The sequence below is a fragment of the Prorops nasuta genome, unplaced genomic scaffold, assembly GCF_024137725.1.
Source record: "Prorops nasuta isolate Cenicafe-Biocafe unplaced genomic scaffold, Cenicafe_Pnas_1.2 PNAS00006, whole genome shotgun sequence".
Taxonomy (NCBI): Eukaryota; Metazoa; Arthropoda; class Insecta; order Hymenoptera; family Bethylidae; genus Prorops; species Prorops nasuta.
The window spans coordinates 4,071,412-4,088,601 of record NW_027116803.1 but is presented as its reverse complement, the minus strand read 5'-3'; the positions used below and the strand labels follow the sequence as shown (position 1 = coordinate 4,088,601).

The 17,190-nt window shown below is 31.6% G+C and overlaps 4 protein-coding genes across 4 annotated transcripts; 3 read left to right on the top strand and 1 right to left on the bottom strand.

Annotated features, from left to right (window-relative positions):
* Positions 1-3,573: 3,573 nt before the first annotated feature.
* DNApol-alpha180 (DNA polymerase alpha catalytic subunit) lies at positions 3,574-9,918 on the top strand. The gene is made up of 22 exons (XM_066728119.1): positions 3,574-3,711; positions 3,875-4,075; positions 4,140-4,446; positions 4,523-4,838; positions 4,910-5,296; positions 5,366-5,734; positions 5,805-6,015; positions 6,102-6,370; positions 6,466-6,582; positions 6,680-6,863; positions 6,942-7,079; positions 7,176-7,354; positions 7,428-7,668; positions 7,737-7,876; positions 7,946-8,151; positions 8,224-8,488; positions 8,555-8,729; positions 8,812-8,978; positions 9,057-9,308; positions 9,390-9,465; positions 9,526-9,712; positions 9,776-9,918. The coding sequence occupies exons 1-22, from the start codon at positions 3,696-3,698 to the stop codon at positions 9,795-9,797; spliced, it is 4,425 nt and encodes a 1,474-aa protein (XP_066584216.1). The 5' UTR covers positions 3,574-3,695; the 3' UTR covers positions 9,798-9,918.
* Positions 9,919-10,350: 432 nt separating this feature from the next.
* CaBP1 (Protein disulfide-isomerase A6 homolog CaBP1) lies at positions 10,351-13,014 on the top strand. Its single transcript, XM_066728194.1, has 6 exons — positions 10,351-10,574; positions 10,751-10,944; positions 11,014-11,250; positions 11,325-11,531; positions 11,611-11,936; positions 12,013-13,014. Exons 1-6 carry the CDS (start codon positions 10,559-10,561, stop codon positions 12,329-12,331), a joined length of 1,299 nt encoding a protein of 432 aa, XP_066584291.1. The 5' UTR covers positions 10,351-10,558; the 3' UTR covers positions 12,332-13,014.
* A 387-nt stretch (positions 13,015-13,401) lies between these two features.
* On the top strand, positions 13,402-15,364 carry LOC136774288 (zinc finger HIT domain-containing protein 2). The gene is made up of 4 exons (XM_066728475.1): positions 13,402-13,942; positions 14,013-14,313; positions 14,386-14,853; positions 14,937-15,364. Exons 1-4 carry the CDS (start codon positions 13,887-13,889, stop codon positions 15,228-15,230), a joined length of 1,119 nt encoding a protein of 372 aa, XP_066584572.1. The 5' UTR covers positions 13,402-13,886; the 3' UTR covers positions 15,231-15,364.
* Positions 15,361-17,112, bottom strand: LOC136774289 (U5 small nuclear ribonucleoprotein 40 kDa protein-like). Its single transcript, XM_066728476.1, has 6 exons — positions 16,783-17,112; positions 16,564-16,693; positions 16,171-16,484; positions 15,826-16,098; positions 15,589-15,754; positions 15,361-15,524 (listed from the first exon to the last, which is right to left on the bottom strand). The coding sequence occupies exons 1-6, from the start codon at positions 16,894-16,896 to the stop codon at positions 15,472-15,474; spliced, it is 1,050 nt and encodes a 349-aa protein (XP_066584573.1). The 5' UTR covers positions 16,897-17,112; the 3' UTR covers positions 15,361-15,471.
* Between the last annotated feature and the right edge of the window lie 78 nt (positions 17,113-17,190).

Sequence of the window (17,190 nt, the reverse complement as noted above, 5' to 3'; positions counted from 1 at the left end):
AGATTTTCTTCAGTCAACGTTTCCAGACAAAACATCCTTTCGTTTCGATAACTATCGTTATACAGCCGCTTCGAGTTTTTTATCTTGGATTTAATTGGCGCGATATAGCCGGTAAAAGGAATACTGATTGACCCACTTCTTTTTAAAGGCGGCTGGACACGATTTAAAAATTCGGAGTCCCGATGGAGTAGCAGACCCTTAACGCTCGAAACGGTGGAACCGTTCAAAAGAACTCGTTATTCGAAGGAAAAGAAGTTGTGGCCCAGTCACAAAGACCAGATGGAGTCGCGAGTTTTTGTCAACATCAGATCGATGTTATAAGTTCGCCCGAGGACCCCCAGCCAGGATCCCTTTCACGGCAAAATCCTTGGCTAATTAAGGAAAAGAGGTCGGTGGACCAAATCTATTTATCTAGCTTCAAGATTCCACTCCGAAGCCCTGCTTTTTCCCTGCCTTCACTCTCAACTTTTTTCCTCGATCCTTCAATGCTCCCGTTATGTTCACCCATAAACTTTCGCATTGTAATCTTTATTTTGCCCCTTTACTCCTTTCTTTCCCTGTCACCAATAATGTCCGTTACACGTTTCATCGCCATTCGTCAGATACCGTCGACTCCCAATAAAGGACTCCTGCTAATTAGACACGACTTCATTATCTCCTCATCGATTCATTCCAAAGTTTATAACTCTCGAAATATTATTTTCTTTATTCACCTATTTATTCCTATCTCTAATGGTAGAATATTATACTCGAATTAAAATTAGCTACATTCGTCGTGCCTGTGTATATGTGTGTGTGTGTATGTGTGTACTAGCTTCTCGCGGCATACACATATTTATATTAATAATGGAACGAACAATAAGTATAAGTGCAAATTTACTTTTTTGACGATCGCAATTTTTACCAGAATCATTTCGCTCGCATTTTCAGCTAGCCCGTAACATTCCCTACACTGTCATGGACGATAGTGTCCATCAAATATTCAGTCAGTGGCGTGCAGATATGTGCTAATGCTGAATAAGTAATGATTTTGGGGTGACTGAGCACCAGCACTGTATATATAGGCACCAACTTCCCTTTTCGAAACTTTGGAACCTGGTCAGTGAGAATGCTCTTACTACCAACACGCTCCACCACAATTTTGTTATCACTCTTATATACAGTCCCTTTATCGTGTTTCGTTACAAATATTGGATGAAGGAAATAAATCAAAAATCTTAACCCTTGCCTAGAACATATACTTTATTAACAATTAGATATTATTAACAACAATTACATTACCATGACGCAAATTGAGGAAGAACAAGGCTAGAAGAAGCAAGGACGACGAGGGTGTCTTGACAAGGTTTAAATCGGTGACAGGAGGAAGCAAACGACAGATTCTCCCCTTTGGATAACCGAGCTTGAGTGGTTTGAATGGTTGCTGACTTTCCCACGATTGGGTCCCCCTCGCCGTCTTGTTTTCTACTGAAAAATCTGCTTCCAAGCAAAGCCCTAGCTAGAGACTCGAAGTTTTGGATACTGTGTCGAGATGATTTAGAAATAGAGGTTGGTAAGTTTGTTGCGAGGGAGTAGTAATACCTAGGGAGTATTTGTCAAGTATTCATCGGGTTGACATATCCGGGTACTTGTGTGAGCAGTGCTCGGAGTGCACGAGGATGGAGGAGTAGGTGGTACGATGTTTGCCAGGTCGGCCCGTAGCTCGTTGTAATCCAGTAATGGTCTTAGGGTAAGGTTCATAATAACCTCCGTAAATGAGAGAGCCTCGTAATTAATTCGCGCATACCACGAATGAAACGAGCGTGCTTATGCAGCAAGCTTGCGCAACATGCTATCTTAGGGTAGCGGTCCTCGATGTGGTAAAACCCACGCCATGGAACGAGAATCAACGTCATTAATTTGTTAAGCGAATTCCCCTCCCGATTATTTCACTCTCCTTTTCATCCAATCATTGCACCATTTCCTTAATCCCCTGCCTATATACCCTACCCCGTTATCTCGGAATCATCCGAAACTCTGCATCCATTAAAATTTCATTTGTGCTATTAATAAACTTCATCCCTGTTGCATGAAATAATGCTCGCCTTATCTACTAATAGTTGTGACACCACAATTATTTGCCATTACTACTTGGAACGTATAACCAGACCATTCAATTATATCTTTTGCTTGCTTGGAACGTATAATTTACGTACTTCTTATTAGTTTGAATTACGACGGTAGAACAAGTTAATTCATAAGTTTGTTCCAACATTGAGCCATGAGAGATATATATATATATACGTTTTGTGGAGATTTTTCAAAAGTAATTTAATAAAAACATCAATGTGTTTCGTGTTGCACAAATTCTGTATATTATTTCTACTACAACAAAACTTATTAAATCGCTCATATTAATTATTGCTCTGATAAACGAAATGCTTTACAAGAAGCCAATGAGTTTCTTAATAAGATTTGGAGCTAACCGTGTACTTTGCAGAATGAAAACAGCCAAGATTAGCTTTTACAGAATTTTCCAACTTACTTTGTTTAATTTTATAATATGATTTTAAAGTTCTCGCAAAGTTCCAATTGAATTTATCATGAAGCTCTCTCAGAATTGTTCCTGCTTAGAGTTTTAATAATATTAGCATGAAAAGAAATTGTCAAAAAGAGATTTTAGGTAAATACCGCAGCGAAATGACAAGCGCGATCGAAGATAATTTATTGGCTAATAATATAACATCATCTTGTCTGTGTGGTCTTTGAAGTGACATGGTTTAAGGCAGAACGCGAGTTTATGACCGAAAATCGGGATTATCGACGATAAAGTGTCCATATACTCGTCAGGGATAATCTAAAGTCATTAGCCTTGAGAACATTTTTCAGGGTGGTTACAGAGTTTTTATAAAACATTGGGGAAAAGCGCGCAAGAAAAATATTATCAATAGGCTACCATACCACCACAACAACTCCAATTAGGTAGGCAGTAAATATTTAATTCACACCTTTTACTGGTAGATGGCGTTATTCTTGAAAGTGGTACTTATCAACCTTATCAATAAGGAAGTTATCTGTTTTCTACTGCGGTAGTAAGGGGTGGTATCAATAAATCGAGCTTAAGCTTAGTACGGTCTTAGCTAAGATCAATTGTCACACTTTAACTTTCAGTGCAATGCTTAGCTCGGTTTTCGTCTTAAATAATTGCTAAGTTGAAATTTGAACTCAGTTCGGTTTATTGATAACGATGACCTAAGAAATAAGAAAAGCGTATTTTCTCGATTTCTTTCATTCTAAATGACTACACTAACTCAGCAATGCGGCAAGAGAAAAGGGACTTGTTTTAATTTTCAGCGTGATTTTACATAAAAACTGAAGTTTCTTCATATCATTTTCGACGATGGCGTTATCCAGCGTTATATAACGGTGCAAATCAACTAATTTTAAATTTAACTCGCTTTTGGCGCTTCTGGCGCCTTCTGGGTTTTGGTCTTCTAGTACCTCCCAATTTGTACCGCTAGAAGGCACCATCATCGAAAATTATATACAAAATGATTGAGATCAGACTCAAATCAGAAATAAGTAATGGCTCCCAATGACTCCCGCCAAAAGCAAGTGAGAAAGTTTATGTTCTTTTACAAGTTATTTTTTCTACATCTTTTCTTGGAAACTCGTATTATTTATTTTAATTTTATCCTAAACTGATACTGATCATAATGACTGATACACAAGGTAAATTTTAGTATAAACCTGAAAGTCTGTATTTATATGTTATTTTAAAGAAGTATAAAAATAAATTGCTTTTTAATCCCATACAATAATAATTGACTAAAAAAGTTTTATATTTTATCTTGACATAAAGATTGCGAATCATTTAATGCTTTCAATGTTTTAGAAACTTCAACTGGTAGATCAAGGCGTCAAAAGATTGATACAACTGGACGCCTTTCAGCTTTAGAGAAACTGAGACAATTAAAAGGAAGCAAACATAAATATAAAGTTGATGATTTGGATAATGTTTATGAGGAAGTGGATGAAACTGAATATAATAAAACAGTTTTAGAGCGACAAAATGATGATTGGATAGTAGATGATGGTAAATTCTATGTCAATTAACTTGCATAAAATAATTTTAAACATTTTTTATCTTTTTTCTATAGTGGGAAGTGGATATGTAGAAGATGGGAGAGAAATTTTTGATGATGACTTGGATGATGAAAGCATTCAAAATGCACAAAAGAATAAATTGGCTGGACCAAGAAAGAAAAAGAACGAGGGTTCTAAGAAGAAAGGAAACATTCAAAATATGCTTATGAGCATGTCGTCAAAAAAGAAAGCTGATGATAAAATAGACAGTGATGATATATTAGGAGATTTGATGCAAGAATTAAAGAAGCCTGAAACTAAAAAACCAATAATTTCTCCTGCAGTTAGAAATAAATTCTGCATTTCAAATAATCAGAATAGGTAAATTTAATTTTTCTATATCAACATTTGATAAAAGAAAAACATATTTTCTTTAATTATATTTATTTTATTTTAGGGACACTACTAATTCGAAAGAAGTAAAACCCTTATCATTACAATTTGATGAAACAAATAATCAGATGGAAGATGAAATTGAATTTGATGATGAGCTAATGTTTGATGCACCAGTAAAAAAATTTAAATCAGACGCTTTATTAAAGAAGCATGTAAATCAGCCTAGCAGTCAAGAAATAATGCAAGAAGACTCGCAACACGATTCATCACAAAGTGCATTAGGCGCAACTTCAAATCTAATCATTAAAGATATAAAAAGTAGTCAAGTTATTGAAGATAAAAATAATACAAATTCCTTCAGTCAAGATCTTAATGAAGTAAGCTTAACTCTATTAGAAATTTATAAATATTAATCTTAAAACTTAGAATAAATATGATTTTTTTACAGCTTACTAGCACAGATTTTGAAAGCATTGACATGGAATATACTTCTCAAAAAACAAAAGCATCAGAAAAGATATGCAAAATACCTGAAGACGACATAGATACACAAATTTTCAATGAAATTTGTGAAAATGATTTTAATACTCAATTGGACATTGATGTTCAGTTACCTACAAATGATTCTGAGCTGCCTATACCATTCACAGTTGATAAAAATGGTGAAAAAATTTTTCGATTTTACTGGTGGGATGCATTTGAAGATTCATATAATCAACCAGGAATTGTGCATTTGTTTGGAAAAGTTTACATTGAATCTCTTAAAACCCATTGTTCCTGTTGCCTCACTATAAAAAATATACCTAGACGAATTTATCTTTTGCCAAGGTTACATGTAAGTTTCTCTTTATTTAAAAAATTAAATAGTTTCTGCTTTTTTTTAATAATATTTTATATAATTCAGGTACAAGGAAAATCACAAAATGAAAATGGAGAAGAAACATTAACCACGTTGGAGGATGTATATAAAGAATTCAATGAATTTGCTAATAAAAATGGTATAAAGGAGTTTCGATCTTGTAAAATAACGAAAAAATATGTATTTGACCAGGAGGGTGTTCCACAATTATCAGATTACTTAGAAGTCCGATATTCTGCAAATTATCCACCTATTAATCCTAATTATGAAGGCCCTGCAATAGAGCGTGTTTTTGGAACATCAGTTAATTCATTAGAATTATTTCTTATAGAACGAAAATTAAAAGGTCCTTGCTGGTTAGATGTAAAGAATTGCGTTCCGACGGCAATGCAAAGTAATTGGTGCAAAATTAAAGTAATTTAAAGCTACTTTCTTTCCATGCTTGTTTATAAACAGAATCTAAGGATAGCCTAATTTGGTACAGGTAAGCGCTACAAAGATGGAAGATATTTCTGTATGTTCAGAAACACAGGATTTACCAATACCTCCAATGGTAGTTGCCACACTGAATACACGCATTGCTCTAAACCATAAGCTTCAACAGAATGAAATTGTGATGGCTGCTATATTGCTTCATCATGACTATCATATAGATAAAGAACCACCTAAAACACCTTTTCAACAACATTATTGCCGTACGTGTTTTTTTTATGTTTCCCTGATGAAAATATATCTTATCGATATCTTACAAATTTAACGCTTATAATTATTCTTGCTTCAGTTATAAGTCATCCTCGAAATGTACTATGGCCAAGGCAGGCGAAAGATCTGGCTTCAAAAATTTTCTATACCAGAGTAATAAAATGTGAAAGTGAATATGAACTGCTTGATAAACTGCTTGATATAATTTTAAAAGCAGATCCAGATTTATTAGTCAGTAATGACTGTGGATTTCAATTGGATGTATTAATGCACAGAATGTTCAACTTGAAAGTGCCAAACTGGAGTAGAATTGGAAAATTAAAACGCGCTAAACCCCCATTCATCAAAGTACAATTATAATTTAAATATTTTATTTGATTTGTATATATATATATATATATATATATATATAAAATAGTTAAATTTTATTTGATTTATTTTAGGGTAAAATTAATTTAAATCAGGTATTTGTTGGGCGACCAATATGTGATATTCAAGTTTCTGCCAAAGAATTGAATTTAAAAGTGAGAAGTTACGATTTGCAATCTCTTTGTATTGCTGTAAGTTCTTTTTTATGATAAATATTTTAATTCTGTTAAATAAAATCATCGATGTCTTTAATTACACACGCTAAACATTTGTACATAATATTTATAGGTGTTGAAGAAATCAGAAAATGAATATAAGGAAATCAAACCTGGAGAATGTAGCAAATTTTATGATACAATCGAGAAGATAGAGAGTTTAATTAAATTAACTTTAACAGAAACACGATACATCATATTAATTTTGTTTGAGCTTAATGTTATGCCTTTGGCATTACAAATAACTTGCATTGCTGGTATATTGACATGTTTATATATATATTTAAAGAAAATCTTACGTCATAATTTTGTTAATTTCATTCTATTTCAAATAGGCAATACATTATCAAGAACATTATCAGCAGGCAGAGCGGAACGTAATGAGTATCTTTTACTGCATGCTTTTAATATGAAACATTATATTACTCCTGACAAGCGCGTAATGAAAAAACAAAAGGAAGAAAACAATCCTGGTAATGTTGATATATTTTTGTAAAATGTAATTTCTGGTTTTATACTTCAAATTTTCGTTTTTTGATCTTACAAAGTATTTATGTTTTATTTAACAGAATCTAATCCTCGTAGAAAGAAAGCAGCTTATGCAGGTGGTTTAGTTTTAGACCCTAAAAAAGGATTTTATGATAAATTAATATTGCTCATGGATTTTAATTCTCTATATCCTAGTATAATACAGGAATATAATTTATGTTTTACAACTGTACCTGGTGCGGCATTTGCTGAAGTTACGGTAACATTTACAAAAAACAAATTTTATTTATACACTAAATCCACTTTTAAATAAATGGTTCAACTTTTTGTAGGATTTGGCAATACCTGATTCAAATTTGGAGCCTGGTATAATACCTACCGAAATTCGGAAATTAGTCGAAAGTAGAATTGATATTAAAAAGCTTATGAAAACACCAAATATTTCTCCTGAATTAAAAATGCAATATAATATTCGACAGTTGGCTTTAAAATTAACAGCTAATTCTATGTATGGATGTTTAGGAGCTACACATTGTAGATTTTATGCCAAGGGCTTGGCTGCATTAATTACATGTATGAGTTAAATTATGATATTTAAAGCAAAGATTTCATATAATAATTCAAATTTTCTTTGTACACAGCAAAAGGACGTGAAATTCTACAAAACACTAAAACGTTAGTTGAGAAGTTAAATTATGAAGTCATTTATGGAGATACTGACTCCATCATGATTAACACAAATATTCATGACTATGACGAAGTATTTTCTGTTGGAAAAAAGGTATTAAATAGATGTTATATTAAACATTATTTAATCAATATAGTATTGAATATTGTTATTTGTTAACAGATCAAGCATGAAGTAAATAAACTTTATAAAAAAGTTGAGCTGGATATTGATGGTGTATTCAAGTATCTTTTACTTTTGCAAAAGAAAAAATACGCAGCTGTCACTATCACAAAAGCACCAAACGGTCAATTACAATTCCTGCAAGAGCACAAAGGTTTGGACATAGTAAGGAGGGATTGGTGTCAATTAGCGTCTGAAGTTGGAAAGTTCGTAACTATTTCTACTATATAATATGAAGAAAATTTTCGTTCCTATTATTTATATTATAACATATTTAGAAAAATTTTGGATCAATTACTTTCTGATCAAAAGAATGACGCACGCTTAGAGCAAATTTTTAATATTCTCCAAATTGTCGCAAAATCTGTTCGAGACAACGAAGCCCCTCTATCTTCATTAGTTATTACTAAACAGCTTTCAAAAAATCCAGCTGAGTATCCAGATAAGCAAAAACTAGCACACGTAACAGTTGCAATGAGATTAAATAAAGAAGGCGGTAGAATGTGGAAAGCTGGAGATACTGTTTCCTATATAATCTGTGAGGTAAAATTATTCAGTGTACCATAAATATTTATTGTTAATATATTTATCTGTTCCTAATGCGTATAGGACGGAACAAACAGATCCGCAACTGAAAGAGCTTATCATATTGATGAATACAAAAAGAGCGACACATTAAAGATCGATGTAAATTATTATTTGTTGAGCCAAATCTTTCCTGTTGTTTTGCGCATTTGTGAACCTATTGAAGGTATCGACGATGTACTTTTAGCACAGAATTTAGGTATAATCATCTTATTATTCATTGATGACAATTTTAATTTACGCATTGTTTTAATTATTTATTTAGTATATTTTTGAAATAGGTCTTGAAAATATCTACAAGTCAAAAAGAACAATTCACGTGGGAGATGCCGAAGTTCCATTTTTAGTTAACGAAGACACTTTCAAACATTGCTTACCATTAAAATTTCAATGTAGAAACGAAGATTGCTTAACAGAAATTATAATATCTAATATTGTGTGTGAAATAGTAAGTTTCTTTTATATTCAAGATATAAAAATTATAGATTAAACAATTTATGATAACTTTAATAATAATAATTTATAGGAGCCTGGAAAGTATCAATTCTCATTAACTGCATGCCCGAATTTTGACTGTAAAGTACCACCTTGGACATTTGCTTATGCTATACAAAATGAAATACAGACCAATGTTAAAACATTCATAACCGATTACTATGAGGACTGGGTAGAGTGTGAGAATCCTCTTTGCTGTTATAAAACACGAGAATTGCCATTGGATTTTCCAGGAAGGCACCCACCATGCCCCGAATGCAATGACAGTTGTATGCACAAAATAGTAAGTTCAATTGTAGTTGATTAATTCAAAATTTTATTAAAGTATCACACACATATTACAATAAAATTTATCATATTTTAGACCTCTGAAACAGAACTTTATAACCAAATATATTATTACTTCCATTTATTTGATATTAATCAACCAAATTATAAACGTAAGTATAGAACTTAATCTATAGTACTGTTTATTCAATTAAAATTACTTCATTTTACAGATTTATTATCGCAATGCTCACGAGAAATGATATCCGCATATGAAACAATAAAGGAGTTCGTTGAAAAACTTTTAAAACACAATGCATATTCAATTGTAGATTTAGATCAAGTATTTGGAGATATGCATATTAAGACTGATGAACCCATAAGCCTGGAAATTACCGAAGAAATGGCTGAGTTTCAATTGTAAGTTATAATATGAATAATTCAATAATAATATAATTATTTCTTTCTTTCTTTCATTTGCAGAACGTTCGATCAGACCATTTAAGGTAATATCCGAAATCTACAATTGCCCAATTTTTATTAAGTAATATTCGACGTACGATACTTCAATGCAGGGTTTTATTGTATTGAAATAGATTTACGTTTTAAAACATTAAATAAATATATTTTACCTTTTATAAATAAATCATAAACAAATAAAAGATTAATTTATTTTCCTTGATATTTGTTTGGTATATTACTTGAAGAATGAAATCCGCCATAAATGGTAACGACAATTCGACTTCCGGCTCCGGCTTCTATAAAATTTAAATAAAGTCGTCGGCAGTCAATACTGCGAAAAGTAATTAAGAAAAAAAATGTTAAAATAAAAAAAATCTATTCTTATTTCTTAAAAGTATAATCCTAAATACATTTATGTATCTAAAACTAAAGAGTTAATTTAAAAATACATAATATTTGTTTGAGTTTTCAGTACTAAAAAAGGTAGTTAAAAAGTGAAAGGTTAGCCGCGTTGCGCGTGTTTAGGCGGTTTAGATGCTGTGGACCAATTAGAATAGTCCACGAAAAATTGTGGGTGATATATGTATGCACTACTACTGACTGTCCACTACACGTAATATTCTGGTGAGTGTGATGAGCTTATCAAAGATGAACAATGTTTAAAGCAGTTTAAAGCGTGAAAGTGAAAAGAGTCGCACAATAAAAAAGCACCGACTTTATATGAAGGTATATGTAATCTGTGGTGATAGTTTAATCTTTCATAATTAATCAAATTTACTGGCTTCCAAAAAGAAAGCGGCTAACATGAAGGAGCTATTAGGTAAATTCTTTTTCTTATAAAAGAAATGGTACAAAAAAATTCTCCGGGAAAAAAAGCATGAAAATTTGTTAAATATATAGCTTCTTAATTAATAGATACTTCAGAAAACGACCGAAACATTTAATATAACCTGCAAGCTATAAGCCAAATTGTAACTAAATAAAATTTTCCCACAGGATTAATAATATTAATTACTGGAGCGCATTCTTTGTATTCTTCAAATTCGGATGTTATAGACCTGAAACCTAGTAATTTTGATTCTTTGGTCATTCAAAGTGATCATATTTGGATTGTGGAATTCTATGCACCTTGGTGTGGGCATTGCCAAAGCCTCAAACCTGAGTATGAGAAAGCAGCTACAGCGCTTAAAGTAATTAAAGATATTACACTATTGTTTTATGTTTTGAGAAATCTTCTACTAAACTGATTACAATTTCAGGGCATTGTTAAAGTTGGCGGAGTAAATGCAGATGAGCACAAATCCCTTGGTGGAAAATATGAAGTTCGTGGTTTCCCAACTCTAAAAATTTTTGGAGGAAATAAAAATAAGCCAGATGATTACAATGGAGCACGCACAGCATCTGGTATTGTTGAGGCAGCTCTTAATGCTGTTTCCCAAAAAGCTAGGAGTGCACTTAGTGGCAAAAAGAGTAGCAGCAATGGTAGTGGTAGTAAGGTAATAACATACTAATGGAATTTCTATCTAAACTTTTTTTACAAATTAAAATTTTTATAACACTTGTTATACAGACAAAGGACTCTAACAGCGTTATTGAGCTAACGGATGAAAATTTTGATAAGCTAGTATTAGATTCTGAAGATATGTGGCTAGTAGAATTTTATGCTCCTTGGTGTGGTCACTGTAAAAATTTAGCTCCACATTGGGCAACAGCAGCTTCAGAACTTAAAGGAAAAGTTAAGCTAGGTGCTCTTGATGCTACTGTTAATACAATTAAAGTAAGTAATCAGTGGAGTGTCACTATTAATATACATAATCACAAATTAATTTAACTTATAAATCTTAATTATTATACAGGCTAGTCAATATGAAGTACGTGGCTACCCTACTATTAAATATTTTGCACCTGGCAAAAAAGATTCTGATTCTGTACAAGAGTTTGATGGTGGACGTACCAGTAGTGACATTGTAAACTGGGCTTTAGACAAACTATCTGAAAATGTAGCACCTCCAGAAATTTTGCAAATTGTGAATGAAAAAGCTTTACGACAAGCATGCGAAGATAAGCCGATATGCGTTGTGTCTGTTCTGCCACATATCTTAGACTGCCAGTCTGACTGTAGAAACCAGTACTTAGATACTTTAAATAAATTAGGAGAAAAATATAAAAAGAAGATGTGGGGGTAAGAATTTATATTTAAAAATTGTCTACTGTATGTTTGAAATTTGAGCTTAACTTTTACGATTTAAATTTTACAGATGGGTTTGGTCTGAAGCTGGTGCTCAGCCTAATGTAGAAGAGGCATTAGAAATTGGAGGTTTTGGTTATCCAGCATTAGCTGCTGTTAACATAAAGAAGATGAAATACTCTTTATTAAAAGGTAGCTTTTCGTATGATGGTATAAATGAATTTCTAAGGGATTTGAGCTATGGCCGAGGGGGCACAGCATCGCTTAAAGGGACGGAGTTGCCCCAAATTGTAGAAACCGAACCTTGGGATGGTAAAGACGCCGAGCCACCGCAGGAAGAAGATATTGATCTCAGTGATGTTGATTTAGATGAAAAAGATGAACTTTAAAACAAGTGTTCAACAAAAGATTGTACTGATACTTATATAATGTAATTTCTAAGTATGATTCTGCAATATATTAATTATTTTTTAAATAGAATTATCCTTAAGATATAAAAATGTGAACAGTTATTTTTATGCTTATGTTTTTACAATAGTAATATTTTTAAATTAAATATAGTTACATGATCATTGACTGAAAGCTGTTTGCAATCATGCAAGTACATAGGAGAAAGCTGAGTTTCATTTAGAAGTTTTAATAATTAGTTATTCTGGATAAAATGTTAAGATTAAATGTTTATTGCGTAATAAAGAAATCTCACTACAATTATAACATTTAACTCAGCTTTAAATTAAAATTAATATCTTCCATGTCAAAACTGTTGATAAAAGGATCACTTAAAATCAAATATATTTCATTTGCATACTAATTATAAATTAGGAGTATAAGATTTTATAAAATGTTTATCTCACCAACAAAATTCGCATAAAACATTCCACCTATGCAAAATGTATTTCAATTATTAATTGTCCAAAAATAGGGACCAGGGAGTACATAAATTTTAATTTTTGTAATGATTTATTGTTTTTTAAATTTCTAGATGAAGTATAAACCCTTAGGATTAGGATCTTCCAGAATTGTATTTATATCATATACTAATACATAAAATGTTTCATGAAATATACATTTTCTTTACTTAAAAATATATTTTATTCAATAACTTTCTTTTTAGTAAATTCCTGTTAAAAAATAGTTTTGTTACTGGTCTTATTTTAATAATTTTAAGAAGGATATTATGGTAGATGAATTCCTAATATAAGATATTTTTTATCATCATATTTTTTTCATAAAATCATGCCAATCTTTTTTATCGTATACATATGTATAGTATGTATGTATGTACATCGAAAATATCGAAATCCTACACAGTGGTAAATTGAATCGTGTATGGTTTCAACTTTTCCATGTTAAATTACAGAGTGAAGCTAGCCGAACCACGGCACATACACCACTACCTGTTTACATGCTGCAGTGTTGGCACTTAGCAGTATGTTACGTTAAGGCAGGATTAAACTTAATCTTAGCTTAGCGCACACAAAAGATTGCTAAAGTTAAGTTTTTTGAGGCAGGATGCTTGTAATAAACAGGTCTGAGGTGATATTTTTATATTTATAAAGAATTTTTGCAACTATTATTGTAGTTGCCTTAACGTAACGTAATGTAGCTACGGAAACTGTGTGCGGAGGCCCTAAGGCCCGGTTCCACAAGCCTTTTTTGATCTGGATTAAGTTCATTTTGCTATATTTTATGTCACATAGAATATAGCATTATTAACTTAATCCAGTTTAAACAAGGCTTGTGGAACCGGTCCTAAAAGTGTATTCTTTGTGTGACATAGAATATACAATTTTAAAGAAAAGCGCAGAAAGAAAATGCAAGCAACACGAGCACCTATGTATGTATGTAGTACTACATATGATTTGCTGTAGATTTATAAAGTGAAAACAAGGAATAAATTAAAACCCAGTAAAACCAAACCTCACTCCCTAAATCCCCTTAAATATGAGTCTTGAAGCAAGAAGTTCAAGCAATAGTAAAGGAACATCAGTTTGTGAAATGTAAGTATTTTCGTTTTATCTAATCTATAAATAATTTATAAATAATAATAACAAAATTTTACATATTTAGATGCGATGTACGACCTCGTATATATACCTGCCCACGATGTGGGATTGGTTATTGTAATCTTGAATGTTATAAATCAGAATTACATTTTAATTGTTCTGAGAGTTTTTATAAACAGTGGGTTGAAGAAGAACTTAAATCACAAGAAAATGATCCTGAATCAAGAAAGAAAATGGTAGAAATTTTAAAAAGATTACATCAGAAAGATGAAGAGGGACAGCTTTTATTTGATGATAGTGATGAAGCTGATGAAGAAAACAATGATCTTAACAATAGTCAATTGGATTCTGATGATGAACTTCCAGTAAGGATTTATTAACTTTTAGCATTTTATCATTGTATGATTATTAAGGGTAAGTTTTAACTTCGATGAAAGGTTCCAGATCTTGCAACAAGAATGGAAAGCATAAACTTGGATAATGCAGATGAAGTTTGGTCAGCATTGACAGATGCTGAAAAGCAAGAATTTGAAGCTTTGTTGAAAAATGGTGAAGCAGAAAAATTATTACCATTATGGAATCCATGGTGGACTATTAAAATTGATAAAAAAAAAATACAAGAGATTGATATAGAGGAAGACATAACGAATTCTGAAAAATATCCACCTTTAATTAGTGTACCTCATTTCAATGAACTGCAGAAAGCATCTTCTAATATTTATTTTAATTTATTAAATGTAATATATGCTTATGCATATGTAGCTCTTTATTATAATGGTGACTACATGAACTGTTCAAGAGAAGCAGCTCATACATTTTTTAATATTTGTGAGAATATGAAAAATAATAGAGTACTGAAGAGCAGAGAAGAAGCAAAAGAATCAGTATTGCAGTGTATTAAAGCTGTGAGTTTATAACATAAATATTAGATATTTTTACAAAGATCTGGTAACAATTAAAATAATTACATATTCATAATATATTTCAGTGTAATTGGATAACACAAGACAGAAAACTGTTATTTGCCATGGAGGAAGCTGCTACAACTATTATACATGGACCCAGAGATACTGATAAATTTCTTTTTATTCAAATAGCACTTTCTGAGTTGCATAGGCTTTTAAGCATTGCAAAAACTGAGTCTTCAAGAAATAATCTATCAAAGGATAAAAAATTTTCAAAAAGATTTCTACAAAATGTTGAGAATCAAGAAGTTTCAAAGAAATCTCTGTTTCTTTGTACAAAGAAAATAGAATTTTACTTATCTTGGGCTCTTAAGTAATTGTACACTTAAATATTATTAAAATATAATTATCAATTTTCTCCAAGTTTATATTGTTTAATATTATTTGTTATTATTAAAATCCTTGCTACTATATATATATATATACAATGGTAAAATCTATAACAGAAGTAAAGCATATAGCTACCTATATTAAGTTACAAGAAATATTTTGAATTATTATATTTATTTAATAAGTTTACAATTGTTTTAAAAATACTGAATACATTAATTTTGATGTTTAAGCTTCAATTTCTCCCAGGTAGATTTGTTTGTCACTTGAACCAGAGCAAACTAAAAAAAAAGTTACTCTTATATTTACTATTACTTTTTTACTCATATAAGTTGAAAAAAATACCTATTGGTTCTTTTGGATGAAAATCAATATCATTTATAGAGCCATTATGACCAGGTAATTTATATAAAATTCTACGACTTGTAGTATCCCAAATATAATGAAATCGATCGGACGATCCAGCTGATACCTTACTACCATCAGGAGACCATGCACACCTTAAAAGATTCTAAAAAGAAGAGTTTGAAATCAAGTTTTTATACTTATCATATTAAATTTGTAATAATTTTGAATTTTTACCTTTTCAAAATTGTGCTGATGTCCTGAGAGAATTTTAACACACCTTTCATAAGGTGCAAATGGCCGTATATCCCAAATTCTCAAAGTATTATCCATAGCATTAGATAATACATAGGAGCCATCAGGGCTTAAGCTCAATCCAGTAACAGTGTCTGAATGTCCTTTAAGTTTATAAAGAATAGCATTTTTTCTTAAATCCCATACTTTAATATCATTATCAATTCCTCCACTAATAACTTGTTCAGCTGTATCATTAAATGTTACAGATGTCACCTAAAATAAAGTAATTATATTGGTCAGTCTTTGCAAGAAATAAATTTCACTAAAATGTATAAAAATACAAGCCTGATAGGTATTATTGAGAGTATAACATTGTCCTCTTTTTCTAGGATCCCAAACACGTATTGTACTATCATCACTGCCTGAACAAAGCTGTGTTATGCCTCTTCTTGCACCAGAGACTGAATTTACAAATGAAGTATGTCCTTTCAATTTTTTTATTCTTATACCAGCCACAATATCCCATAAACCTAATGTTGTGTCCGTGCTAGCTGTATAAATATGATTTCCATCAGGACTAAAATGGAGTTCCATAACAGATCCACTGTGACCAGTCATTACAGATATATTTTCACATTCTCCATATACATTCCAAATAACTATAAATAATACCGAATTTTAATTATAAGATATTCTTAGCATTGTAGATAATATGATAAATTTGAAGAAGTGGCTTACATATTTGCCGATCAAATCCTGTAGATGCTAAATATTGACCCTCCGGATGAAATTCAATTCCAAAAATATCTCCTGGATGTCCTTCAAGAAGCATGATAGGTGCTGTTAAAGATGATGTCCGTGGAGGACCCTTAAATTAAATATATTAAGAAAATTATAGTAGAAATAACCCAAGATATAATTTTACTGCTTCGATAAAATAAATAAACATAACCTTACACTTTGAACCACCGCTTTTTCTCGGCTACTAAAAACTATTTCATTTTTAGTTCTCTTCGACGCTGGTACTAAAGCCAGTATATCATCTCCTTTCCGTTTATCTAATATCGGCATTTTTAATTCTTTTTACTAGTAAACACAAAGTTAACTTGATAACACTTGACAACAAACTGATCACTGATCCACACCAATCCACACGATCCACACTGATTCACTGATCTATCTCTACAAGGTCTCAAGGATTGGAACTGGAAACTGGAACGGAGGAGAAGCTTTCCACAGTCCAAGATCTCCAACCTTCCAACGCATTCAATAGAGGTCACTCCAAATATTCAGGGTTCTTGTATTTTAACAGAAAGTCGATACAATTTTTACAACAAAATGATTGTCTTGATAAAATAAGTAAAA

Coding starts and splice junctions, on each gene's coding strand:
- LOC136774288 (XM_066728475.1), top strand. CDS start 13,887: ATGAGTCTTGAAGCAAGAAGTTCAAGCAATAGTAAAGGAACATCAGTT. Junction 14,314..14,385: donor ATTCTGATGATGAACTTCCA/GTAAGGATTTAT, acceptor CTTCGATGAAAG/GTTCCAGATCTTGCAACAAG. Junction 14,854..14,936: donor TATTGCAGTGTATTAAAGCT/GTGAGTTTATAA, acceptor AATATATTTCAG/TGTAATTGGATAACACAAGA.
- DNApol-alpha180 (XM_066728119.1), top strand. Junction 6,583..6,679: donor TGCAATCTCTTTGTATTGCT/GTAAGTTCTTTT, acceptor TAATATTTATAG/GTGTTGAAGAAATCAGAAAA. Junction 7,080..7,175: donor AAAGGAAGAAAACAATCCTG/GTAATGTTGATA, acceptor TTTATTTAACAG/AATCTAATCCTCGTAGAAAG.
- LOC136774289 (XM_066728476.1), bottom strand. CDS start 16,896: ATGCCGATATTAGATAAACGGAAAGGAGATGATATACTGGCTTTAGTA. Junction 15,755..15,825: donor ATCAGCACAATTTTGAAAAG/GTAAAAATTCAA, acceptor TCTTCTTTTTAG/AATCTTTTAAGGTGTGCATG. Junction 15,525..15,588: donor TCATCCAAAAGAACCAATAG/GTATTTTTTTCA, acceptor CTTTTTTTTTAG/TTTGCTCTGGTTCAAGTGAC.
- CaBP1 (XM_066728194.1), top strand. Junction 10,945..11,013: donor AAGCAGCTACAGCGCTTAAA/GTAATTAAAGAT, acceptor TTACAATTTCAG/GGCATTGTTAAAGTTGGCGG. Junction 11,937..12,012: donor TATAAAAAGAAGATGTGGGG/GTAAGAATTTAT, acceptor TAAATTTTACAG/ATGGGTTTGGTCTGAAGCTG.